Source organism: Coturnix japonica, chromosome 3 (assembly GCF_001577835.2).
Source record: "Coturnix japonica isolate 7356 chromosome 3, Coturnix japonica 2.1, whole genome shotgun sequence".
NCBI lineage: Eukaryota > Metazoa > Chordata > Aves > Galliformes > Phasianidae > Coturnix > Coturnix japonica.
Window position 1 is genome coordinate 61276551 of NC_029518.1, and position 13131 is coordinate 61289681.

The 13131-nt window shown below is 42.0% G+C and overlaps 1 protein-coding gene and 1 long non-coding RNA gene across 2 annotated transcripts in view; one reads left to right on the plus strand and one right to left on the minus strand.

Moving 5' to 3' along the window:
• Positions 1-3308: 3308 nt before the first annotated feature.
• The window catches only part of AFG1L (AFG1 like ATPase), a 51686-nt gene continuing 41863 nt past the window's right edge, over positions 3309-13131 (minus strand). The window contains exons 9-13 of the mRNA XM_015858768.2: positions 12536-12606; positions 12179-12279; positions 6917-7057; positions 6458-6571; positions 3309-5355 (exon numbers count right to left, since the gene is read on the minus strand). Of these exons, the coding sequence (XP_015714254.1) occupies positions 5221-5355; positions 6458-6571; positions 6917-7057; positions 12179-12279; positions 12536-12606 (562 nt within the window). The 3' untranslated portion in view covers positions 3309-5220. The remainder of the gene's footprint in view (positions 5356-6457; positions 6572-6916; positions 7058-12178; positions 12280-12535; positions 12607-13131) is intronic.
• LOC116653174 lies at positions 5355-8641 on the plus strand. The gene is made up of 2 exons (XR_004306627.1): positions 5355-5527; positions 6503-8641. It is a non-coding gene; the product is annotated as an uncharacterized LOC116653174 (long non-coding RNA).

Below are 13131 nucleotides of genomic sequence, written 5' to 3' on the forward strand. Positions count from 1 at the left end.
CGAATGTGGCAACTTTGTGTCTGAGGAGAGGTGGCAAGGCTGGGTGAAGCACTTGTCCAGCATCCCAACTGGGCACCTGGGTACACAGCTGGCTGCCGTTTTTCCCCACAGACACCCCTCACCTGTGCCCTCAGGCCGCACAGCGCCGTGTGCCACAAGCAGGGGCTGAGCGAGCACAGGTGCATCGTGTGCTGGAACCATCTCCCACCCAAAGCGGCCAGGCAGCTCGGACTGAAATTTAATTTGCCTGGTGTGTTCAGGGGACATTCTAATCAGCATTGCCTACAATTTACTTGGCAAAGAAGCTCCACTGGCAGCTGTCTCAATGAATGGGCTTTGCACCCAGTCTAACCTTCTCCGTTTGCTATTTGCAGTGCTGGAAAACCTTTCTGTCTCACTCTCAGAAGTTTCTATAGCAATCAGTGCCGTCGCAGTGATGGACTGAAAATGGCGAACCATTCAGATTGTAATTTTGCTGGACAGCAGTTGTTCCTCTCTCCACCGGCCTCTGAAATGTCCCTTTTTGTGACATATCACAACTGGAGGAGACCAGCCTTCAGCCCATGCCTGCAATGAGCTTTGTCCCCCCGCACCCTGAATGACTGTGTTAGCTGTGTGCAGTGCCTGAATATCGGCCAGCGGGACCTGGGGCGGGTGCTTGTTCCCTCTGCTCCAGGACAGGCCTTACGTGAGCGATGTTCTTAACAAGGCAGCAGGAAAGAAACAACCCGTCGACACGTCATCGTGTGACCCGAACGTCATCCATCACTGGAGGTAGAACAAACAAGTTACACAAGTGCGTTTGGCTTTACTAATTGTAAAAGAACAGAGGATACAAAGGGAGCTTTCTCTCCGTGTCAGCGAGCTTACTTTCCCTGGTTCATTTAACTTCAGCTTAAACAATCGCTTGATCTTTTGTTGCGCGCTTCATCTTCCAGCGGCTGTGATCTCTCTTAATTACTGTGACGTTCACGAACCGCGCACTAAAAATATATTAAGCAGCAGAACTGAAGCGTTGCTTTCTGCCCCGAGAGGATGTGCCAGGATTGCACCGTGGCTTCTGAAGGAACAGACCGACCATTTCCTAAGCTCTTCTATCTAACAATCTTTTCCTATGCTTTTATGGCTATTGTTGCCCACTGGAAAAAAAAAACTGAGCATAAAGCTGAGTAAGGGGAATAGCGGATAAGTGTCTGTAATTTGGCTTTGGACTAACACAGTGCGATGGCACTGAAAGAATTTCAAATCTTTGCACTGGCAGCAGCACTCGAATCTGGGAATATAGGATTCGCATTGGTAAAGAGCGGGTTTTTGTAACGATTTAAATGAACAATTTCAGCTAGAGAGTGGATGAACGGAGCCAACTAAACCCTTCACCCTGACAAAGCACTGGCGGGAGAACTATAGAAACTCATCCAAAATTTTACCAACATGAATGCGGAGTAATAGGTCAGCGAGAAGCATTTCTGTGTTTTAATGACGCTCTTAGAATTCAATTCAATTTGAAACAAAAGTTGTTTTACAAATATGAGGAGAATGCAGAAGGCTGGAGAGGGAGTGAGTGGCCTGCATCCCCCATCGGCTCTGTCCTCCCTCTGCTCTCACACATCGAGCTGCCACCACAAGTCCTGCTTCTTAGCAAACAGGAGGGAAAACACAGGCGCCGCTGTAGCCAAAGGGTCAGAAACATCTCCCACTTTGCGGGGCCATGGCTGCTCCTGCTGTTCTGCTGCTTTGCTCCCTGCATCGAGAGGAGCGGTGCTGTGTGTCACAGCAGAACCTCCATAGGACGTGATGTGATGTGAGATGAGACACGGGGAGGATGCAGCCTCCCGCTTCACACCTCTTGGTCAATCTATAACATGCTACAGAGAAATTTCCAGATGATCTTTATCACCAGGTATCAACAGAGTCCTGCCAGCCCCTCCTTCATCAGATGTTCCAAGCTGTGCAAAATCTGCTGCCAACCACAGAACTAACTGGCTGACAGTGAAAGCAGCTCTTAAGCAATAAGAACCCCAATCTAGCAGAAGAAGGAGAGCATTTTAATTGTGGTTTGCACTGAGATGGAGCACCCAACCCTCAGGTTGCTGGAGAAGAGAGAGATGTGCAAAAATGAAGACAGAAATGAGAGCCCACCAGTGCCAGGCTGCCAACAGCAGTAACAGAAGACAAACCCAAATCATGTGCCCAGAAATAGTGGGAACAATAAGTGAAATGCTTGTAAAATCTGGACGTATTCCTTTTTCTGCATTACAACATAACTTATTTTCAAATAGCAGAAGTGTTTAACGGGGCTTGTTTATATATTAGACTCAAAATTACATACATCATTTTACAAATTCTCAGCACCCATCAAAATAAAAACCCCATCCAAATGTACAAAGCTGCTACAGGTACAGGAGCTAATGCTGCCATGAAGCACAATCTGTCATTACAGGTAGAAGAAAAGCAGCCTGAATTACTTACAGTTTTAATCACACTGCTCTTTTTTCTTAAAAATAGTTGTGTTGTACCACAAAAAATTACTCTGCAAAGAGGCACATGGTGTTCAGTTGAAGGCATTCATTTGGTAACCCAAATCCCAAACTCCACATGGAGCAGCTAATTATATTTTGCACTGTTTACACACCTCCACCCCACAGCCTCGGTATACCCAAATAATTACGAACTAAGGCCAGCAGCACTCCAACGCTACTGAATAGGTCAGTAACATTCTCACTTTATCAACAAGGAAACTGAGGCGAGGTAGTTTGGATCCAGACATCTGCAGAAAGTGCCCTCCTGGATCTGCGTCCTCCAGGACAGGTCTTCATGGAGAAACTCTTCTTCCTCCTTGGCAGATGCTGGTGGCTGTGCTGAGCGCCGGTTGAAACCCAGCCAATTCTGTTCATGGTTAAATTGCTGTAAAACAGGTGGTGTCCACCCAGCTGCAGTGTCACTACGGTCACGTTTACTCACAAAAAGCCACTTGGGGTTTTCCTTCGTAGATCAAAATAACACCATAAGAAGCATACCTCCAATATGAAGACCTCGGGTAGGCTGTGCTCGTTATGCCCACAATACTGCAATTGTTCCCTCAATGCGTGCAAAGGCAAACAATGAAAATCAGTAGCTCAGAACGACAGAGTTGTGTTAATTGTTAAAATAATAATAATAATAAAAGAGCTACTGCACAACAACGTGAAAGGCAAATAAAGCTTTAAAGATAGGTTGTCTACAGGGATCAAATAACAACACTCACAGAGATTGTATCTTGAATTGCTGGACACTGAGAAATACTTTGAGGTCTTTTCCAACCTCGGGGATTCTATGATTCCTTTCTCAGTCAGGTATTCTGCCACATGTTGGCCAAGAGATTCTCAGCCAGGATGAGGCCTTTACAAACCAACATGAAGCACTTCATGTGGTCCATAATCACATGGATTTTACTTTCTGTGACAGCAAAAACATCACACTGCACCAGAAAGGTTGCTGTAAATGTTTCAAAAATTACATTAACACTCACTCAATAACTAAAGGTTAAATAGAAATGGGTTGTGAATCTGAGCTGATGTGAGTTTACAAGGTAAGAAAAGCTCAAGAAGCCCACATTGGAACTTGGGATAGCATAAATCCCATACAGGAACATGGGATAGCATAAATCCAGCTATTTCAAGGCCATTAAGGGGCAATTTATTCATAGGCATTTCATTGTTTGCATTTTGGCAACTAAAACATCTTAATGTTTTAATTAATTCATGCCACAGGGACACATCTCAGTCACTGCTCAATCACCTGGCAGCTATTTGACCTCAGGTCCCTCCCACCCCAAACCTGCCATTGGAAAGAGAATTTATGCATGCCACACAATCATAAATGGCACCCTACAAGAAGCTCGTAGGGCTTTACATTCTTTAAGGAAGTGGATACATGTAAATATGCTTCTTCTATAGGTACCACAGCGATCTCTGCTCAGGCATCCAGGCTGGCAGATAGATTGGTCCCAGCAACTTCTCCTCCTGTCCTGACCTCAACACAGCAACCCACGCTCTCAGTGCTACCACAAATGCTGCACAGATTATAGCATCTTTTTCTGTTTTTTTCAGCCCCTTTCAGCCCCAAAAAGCTTCTGAAATATTCCCTATTTCCTCTGCCCCATTGCTGGCAGCTCCTACCAAAGAATCCCAGCAGAAGGCTTCCTAGCTGGCCAAGTCAAGGCTGCGCTATGGCTTTATTGAGGAATGTGCTTTGGGAGCAGTGCTGACTGCAGGCCAGGCTGATGAGCAGAGACTGCTACGCACAAATATATGACCACATACTTAAGTTATATATGCTAGCTTTATCCACATTTAGGCATGTATAAATGAAGTATACAGCTCTGAGTCTGTGTACACACACAGACGTGCACGAATCTCAGCAGTCTCTCTTTAGAAAAACCTAAAAAAATCTGTCTGAAAGCATAAATCCATTCTTTGGATGGATTAGCAATTCCTAAGGAAACCTAATATATTCTCATTGGATTTTGCATAAATATACATGAAAATTATCAGGTGTAGTCACTCTCATGGGCATAACCCAGTGGCATCAATTGTAAACTATAAGCGTAGGCTCTAAAAACAGGCATAACCTGTACCAGTAACTCCCAGGCCAAAGGAGTGGTCAGAACAGGAATCCAGACTTGAGCACGTGACTCCCAAAGCATCTGCATTGCTGTAACAACGCCAAGTGCGCAGGAACTCTCCACTTCCTCCTACTATGTGCCTCGGTAGCACTGTCCTGCCATCCCCAGCTCAAGGCAGATGTGCCACCTGTGATGGAAGGTGCCGCAGAGATGAAAGTTCAGGGGTACATTACCAGTGTGAAGGGAGCACGCCCAGCTTGCAAGAAATGGAAAATACAGGGGAAGTATTAAGTTGCACTTACAAGTTAACAGCATTCCCGACCCGCTGTGAACCCTTGCAGTGCCCAGCGTGTCCAGGCTAATTCTAATCCAGTCCCACTTCCTCGACATCAAATTATATTTCACAGAAAACAAAATGAAGGTACAATTTGACACTCCCACACACTGAGGGTACAGAAGAATCAGTCTGCATGTCCTAAGCATGAAAACCGTCCAATGAAAGAAACACAGTCCAGATTAGATAAAGTGCCATTATTATTTCAGTTGTGCTAAGAGGCCTTCTGGCTCTGTAGTTTTGCTTCTTTGCATACTTTCTGGTGCTTTTATTCAGCTTTTAATTACAACTGCTCCTTGTTTCTGTCCCCATCTTTCCAGTACTGTTCAGTCTGCATTTCTGTAAGCCGTGAGATGGTACGCTGAAATGCAAAGATCTCCTCTTCTCCCGTGAACATGGAGAGACCTTTGGCAGAATCCTGTATCAGCACACAAAAACAGCGCCACAATACGTGAGAAACAGAGCCTTACAGAAGGGATCCGACCTCAGCCTTTATATGCTGAGTGCTTTACAGGCTCGGACAACAAAAACAGCACCATGGCACCAAGAGAAATTAACCGCCTAAAACTGAACAAAACCACCTATTTCAGGTAAGCAATCCTCTGACAGAGCACAGGAAGGTAACAATTTGGACGGTAACACAACAGCCATCTACATGCACTTCTCCACTGGCTAGTTGTATGTAGATTTACACAGATAAAAAATCATTAACAGTACCTCTAAGAAAAAGGAAAAACAGAATGAGCAACACAGAGAACTGTCTGTGAAGATGAGTGAGGCAGCCCTGGGCAGCCTAGAAAGAGGCAGAAGAGACCAATTTCTGGATTTAAATGTCCGAGCTAAACTTATTTTCAGACATCATTGAACACATCAGTGAGGAAAGTTTGAGGGAACTGGGCTTGTTTAGCTTAGAGAAGAGAAGGCTCCAGGGAGACCTCATTGTGGCCTTCCAGTACTTGAAGGGAGAGTATAAACAGGAGGGGAAATGGCTGTTTACAAGAGTGGATAGTGATAGGACAAGGGGAATGGTTTGAAACTGAGACAGGGGAGGTTTATTTTAGAGATTAGGAGGAAGTTTTTCACACAGAGGTGGTGATGCACTGGAACAGGTTGCCCAAGGAGGCTGTGGATGCCCCATCCCTGGAGGCATTCAAGGCCAGGCTGGATGTGGCTCTGGGCAGCCTGGTCTGGTGGTTGCTGACCCTGCACATAGCAGGGGGTTCAAACTACATGATCACTGTGGTTCTTTTCAACCCAGGCCATTCTATGATTCTATGATCTAATGACTAACAGTCATAATTACCCTAAAACTTATGCAAAATAGTTCTATGTATTGTGATATTTTCCTTGACTATGAACAAGTAACAAAGCACACAATTAGGAGAGCGACAGATAAGCTGCAGAAAACATCAGATCACTGGTTAAACGTTTACTTGATTCCTCTTCTTAAAAATGCTACTGTAATTACGAGACCACAACCAATTTTGTTACAAAAGGGAGAGGATATTAGTATCATGTACCTGGCTCAAGTCCAAATCATCCATCAACACCCTGCTGTCCTCCAGCTCACCGCTGCCAGCTTCCACCATAAACAAGCTTTGGAGAGGAGTCGCTGCAGAGCAGATGATGCGCACCTGAAAGGAACCAGGCAACCATATTCAGCACCCATGCTGCAGAGCTCAGCACAGGAAGGATTCCTGACCAGTGTCCATACAGCCTGAAACCATTTACTCTCAGGCTGGCTTCATCACAATCTCTCATTACTAAAATGTGGTCACGCTTATCACTCACAGACATACAATACGTACTCATTTGCCTTATTCACAGTGGGGCAATTTGTGACACCAGAAGGATGTTTCCTTGCAGCCTTTGCTGCTTATGTTCTGTGGAGTACTGATATTTAATTGGCTGAAGGTGACAGGCAGGTCTGGGGGCTCTCGCTGTTATTCCTACTCACATTTGAAAGGCTCGGCTCTCACCTTATGCTCGTAAAAGGTATCAATCAGAGTAATGAAACGCCGAGCTTGAGTCCTTTTTGCCATGGTAAGAGGTGGGATGTCGCGAACAAAGACTGTGTCAAAATGCTTCGATATTTCCAAGTAGTCACTGGCCCCAAGAGGCTGAAATAAAACAAACCACAGGAAATGGAAACCCGTGAGAGAAAGATCCGTCACACCATACCCTGAACTACTACGCTTACAGACGAAAGGGAGAAAAGTCCTCATCACATTCTTACTTATAAGATGTATAGATCATTTTGCCCTTCCTGACCCAGGTAAGCGCGTGCTCACTCATACCAATAGCTTCACCCAAACACAGTTTGTTAAAAACTTGGCTCTTCTGCACCCTGACCACCTCATGTCTTGACAGCTTCAAACAGAAATGAAACACAAACTGTAAACAGTAATACATAGGAGAATAAAAATAGCTAAGCAACAATGTCAACCTAAAGCCTAAATAATCTGCACAATGAATAGGATGCCAACCAGCAGCAAGACCTCTGAAAGCACACACTAGTTACTAAATCATAAGTACAGCCGCATGTGCTTTGCCTATTAATAACTCGGACAAAAAACTCTTCTGTTTTAAGTACCAAAAGCAAGAGGAAACAGACAAAGAGACTATTTGTAGCAGTTCTTTTGTTTGCAGTTTCGCTTGTAATGGTGCAATAAAATGCTTTAATAAGAACTTTTGTTTCTATTTGTGTACCTAAACCATCAACAGAAGATACAGACAAGAAGTGGTACCTCATTCAAGTACACATTCAAACGTATTCATTTAAAACGACTTTCATTACATGGAAGGTCTTTTTTTTTTTTCCTGTGAGGTCTACCCTATTAGTACTGCCGGCAGTATTTTATCTTGAGCTTTTAAGTCACTATATTCAGGAAAAGAGCATCACACACCTGAAATCCATCTCGTTAGTTTTACTTGTGTGGGTACATGAGTGCATTGATGTGACCATTCCATAAAGTAAGATCAGCAGCATCCTGCACAACGTTACAACTCCCTTCCTAACGCAATGCACTGCCCCAACAGGACAGCATGGCAATAATGCAGGGCAATATTGCTAACAACTTAAAAACAGGAAAACAGACATATTGTACCTAACAAACTACTAAACAGATTTACTGTAGGCCAAGCAAAGCCGCTTCACTAGAATCTTTCCTCAAGAAATCATGGGCAATTATTAACGACCATCCATGAAGAGGACTTTGGGTTTTATTTTGAGCATGGAAACAAACCCCCATTCAAAGTTGCACATTCTGTTTACTTTCTCTCTGGTTTCAGTGCCCCCTGCAATTATTATGGTGTGAAAATGTCAAAGAAAGTCAAAGGAACCGGTGGACAAACACAGCAGAGTCAGCCCACTCAGCATCTCACCTCTGGATAAAGGTCAAGACCAGCTGGAAAACAATCGTATTGAGTGCAAAGGGAAACAAGGCAAATAGTAAAAGCATGACACACCTTGTGAAGAAAGGAAGACACTATGCTACTTTTGCTTCTTTCTACTGCCATAAAAGCACTGTTTATAGGTGGCTACAATAGGCATCCTTACGACAGCCAAACAAGAATTCAGCCTCCTTCAGCAGCACAAGAAGCACAAGAAGCTAAGGAATATTATTAGTGATCTTCTTAATAAAAGTTAAGTCTGGTTAGTCTGGTTCTCTGAACAGCATCCTACAAATAACCACTTAACTTGGTATGTGTTTCTGGTACTGTCTGTTCTTCCTTCTGTTTTACTGGATATTGATCAAAACTGAGCTTCAGAACCACAGCAAAATAATGTAATATTTGTCAATAACCATTTGTTGCCCACTCTTTCACCTGATGAGATTTTTGTTTTCGCACACAAAACATCAATAGATATGAATTTTTCTTATGGTATTGCTCTTCCTGGACATATATGTAAAACTGCTGTAGATTTTTGTCATTAACTCTGATACCAGGAGTCACTATTTTCTAGGCATTGTACTAATGCAAAACGCATTAGCACTAGCATGGGCTGGCCTCCTTACAAAGTGCTTACCCCACTTCAGCCTGCTGGAGACTGAGTTCTCGCCTTCATTTGTTTTTGTTTTTCTGTCTACTTAATGCATTTTCAGCTATCATCATCTCAGTTCGAGTAGGATGTTTATTATTTGGAGCTCTCTGTGGACTGTTTTAAGAGTTAGTCGTCATCTGTTTCTATTATATATCCCATTAATTAAAGTAGAAAGCACCCGTCTTTGGTGGCTCATCAATTACAAAGCAGCTCATCTTTTAGAGGTCGCCTGAAGAATACAAAACACTTTACATGTGTTAGGAAAAGATATTTCATCTTTGGAGAAAATCTGCTTGTTGACATTGGAAGATGTTCCAGGGCTACTTCCAATAAAACACCGAAGAGTTGTGACTGAACAGTAACTATAATTTAATGCGGAAACTCCAACACTTCAAAACTGCCTAAAAACAAAATACAGTTAAAGACCACATAACATTTACAACTTAGATATTAAATAACAACAAAAAAAGTACAAAGCTCTTTCTGCTGCTTCCTAAGGAGCCACTACTACGGCCAATGAGACAGAGCACCAATGTAACATAACAAGATCATGATTCAAGCAAGGAACAGCAAACACTGAAGGACAGACCTGTGATGCATCTACATCAAAGTCTAAGCAAAAACACCTCTACCCCTCTTCACTATTAATCACACAAACAAAAGGAACATTGAAAAAGTGACAGTTCAGACAGGTGTTAACCTGTGCAGCCTTAACTTAAATCTCTTGAATATAAACGGAGTGACCAAATGCTTCCTCCCACTCTACAGGGTTCCTGACCCACACAGTGTCCAGAACAGAGATTCTCACATAACGCACATTCACCAGCATTAGTAAAAAAAGGTGGGTATTTTGTTCTTGTTTTCTTGGAGGAACAGCATTTTGACAATTAACATCACCGTTCTTTCGGTTTCCCATCGATAAAATCAGTTTTATAGGTATATTTTCCTACCCTATTAAGACAGTGTGTTCATCAGTCCTTGGCAGTTGGATGACAGGATATTTTTAATAAAGAAAATCCTACAGGATCCGTGCAACTATTGCTTGTCCTTGTAAAAATAAAAAAGGCTAAAATGCTCCCGACTGCATTAAGAAGTCGGTACTGCCAGCAGAGGGCAGCAGTTGCTACGCTCAAGCGAGAGGAAAACTGAAACACTGCCCTGGGAGCTGAACAGCACCTACTCACCCCCTTAGGACGCTGGAGGATTAAATACAAGGTACGCTGTCGTCTCAATTATTTATACCAGCTCAGGAGTCAAGCCAAGCTGTCACAACAACCAGGTTTTAAACAACATGTTAAAAGAAAAGTGAAGAAAGAGGATTGGCAGAGGGGGATTTTTTTAAGGCTTAATGGATACTGACCTTAATGTGTGTAAATAGAAATGAAACTTTGCTTTGATGGGGTATGATTAAAAAGGAACAAAAACACAGTTCTGAAAGATTACACCAGAGAAGCACATTTACAGGGAGCCATTCTAATAAGGAGATAACTACTCTCATGCCACCACTCCCCACACTGCCACATAAGCCCCAGATGTGGCACAGACCTGAAAACCTACTTTTTATTTTGCTTTAAAGCAATTGAAATGGATCGATATTCTATCACCCCATATTTTACACTTTCCCACATGCTCATATAATCCGGTAAAATTAAAAAGAAACAATAAGTTAACATTTGATTTTAACTGAATTAGCTAAAACATAGAACTTTCCTCAGTGAGGGAACTGATGTACAAATTAATGCTATCAAATCAACTGCACGTCACACATCTGTGCTTTGCTTCTATACAGATTAATGGGCAACTGTTAGTTACTAATACCTGCTGCGATATTTTAGACCTACTTACACTGTTGATATGGAAAAAAATACATAGTAAGACATGAAGCAAGAAGATAAACTGTAATACTGTGTAGGTCACTCTGAAAGTAATGCCTCCTATTTATTCCCATGGAAACTACAAGAGACACAGAGAGCACAGTAACAACATTTGATATATAACATACACAGGGGTAGTGGCAGCAGAGATCCCAACACCCACATCTCTCTGTCTGCAGACATTTTAAGACCAGAAGAGACCTTGAGATCACCCACTTCCCTAAATGTTAGAGATAGTCAGCCTATGAACAACTACTACTTTAGCTCAAACAGCTCTTCCTAAAATGATACACAGTTTGGACACCAAACGTAGCACAGGTAGCCCTGCCATATTTTATACATATTTTTATACATTAGTTAAGTAACTTTTTGATCCATTTAACAGATAATGCCAATTTCTTAATAAGAACGCCATGTACAGAAGTCAACCTTCTCCGCAAGATTAGGGAGACTGGAATTCAATTCATTTCCATTCATTCATTATCTTCAGTATGAAACCAGAAGCAACTTTCCTAAGAACATTTCTGGACTAAAAGCTGGCTGATAGACTGAAGTAATACAGGTCCTGCTCATGGTTTTTGCCTGTTTGTTTGTTACCACTGGCACACAGTAGCACTCTTTAGTGCTCTGGAATTTCACTTGCAGTCTGAACATTCACTTTAAATAAAAACCTTGTCAAAGATCTCAGCCCAGTTTTCCAGTACTAATGATCTGACTCCTGGGGGACCATCTTCACAGCCCATGAGGTCATACGCAGAGAGCAGTTCAGGCATCACACCCACACGCAATCACAAAACACACCTAACAGAATTGGGCAGTATTTAAAGAAATACATCAAGTTTTTGAGAAAGCCTGCGGTTGAACTGGCCACATACAGCTAGTTACAACTAAGGGATGCAACAGAAGATTAGAACAGCAGCAAAGCATTACTCTAATGGCAGCAGGGTTACTCTTCTTTTGCTCAAGTACCAACTTAAAACCCTAATTTTAACAACAGTATTTGGATGCTTTTTATATGTGAATATGTTTTGTCTACTAATATTCCAACAATGATCCTAGCCCAGGCACAGACTGCAGTAGGATTTTTGAAGGCAATGCAATTAAAAGTGAATTTACCGTATCATTAAAAAGAAAATTATTACTGTTCTTTTGGGAAGTTGGTTGGTTGGGGTTTTTTTCCTTTTAAATTCAAAATCTTTCTGCAGGTTAAAAAAGCTTTTAGTTCATTAAGACTTGGAAAAACAGTAAGTTTGTATCGTGTTGCTTTTTTAAACTGTGAAAAGTCTGAGCGTTAACTGATCTAGATTTGACTGGGTACTCACTCTGTCGCACAGCTCTTCAAACGTGAAGTCTGCAATGGTTCCACACGCTTTATTCAGCCTCAGCTCTCTGCCTTGCACTTTTAGAATCCTTGGTCTAGTTACTATGGGAACATGAACAAAGACTCAATCTTCTCTGGATAATTACTATAAAATTCATCTCTTACAGATAGGAAATGCATAGCTTGATGAATAATAGCACATGATTCAACACATAAATTAGACAAAATGCTGATACAATGACTGCCACTTGAGTGTGGCATCAACCCATATACAGCAATGGAACTTATTAATTGGTCAGTGGAGATTGGGCATTGTGTTCTAAATGTATTCTCTTTCAAGAGAAATTAACTTACGTACAATCATTTTGTTTCTGAGCCAGCTCATCAAACAACTTATCCATGACAGCCTCCACATCAGCTTCACTTGTGCTACAGTGAAAAGAATAATAGAATATGAAATTAATAACACTTGAAGCCAACATCAAACAGCTGCCTGAGCCTGCTTAGCTTTTTGCCCATAAAAAAGAGAACAGGATGTTATGCTCTAAATACAAACATTAGATTTAGAATACACTTAAAAGTAGAGAATATTAACTCTCAGGTAGATGATTCTGCCTTATTTGCATACACTGAAAGACTTCTGTGTTTTGAGCCGTTTCCAGTAATGAGGCAATACAGGCAGAGCAGATCCATTAACACTATGTGTACACAATGAGAAAAAAGGCTTCTGGCTCTATCTAGCATGCAAAATAAGAGCAAATAGACAAGGCAAGGCAGTCAAGCACCTAAAGAAGTATCCTTTGAAATGTCTGAAGGGACTTCTTGAAATTAAAGATTAGAGCAGTTTTATGGAGGAAAAGAAAGAAGAAAAAAAATCAAGTCAACTGATTGTATTGAATGAATTGTACACAGCTTGTAAAATTAAAGTGAGATTCATAATGCCAGCATTACTGA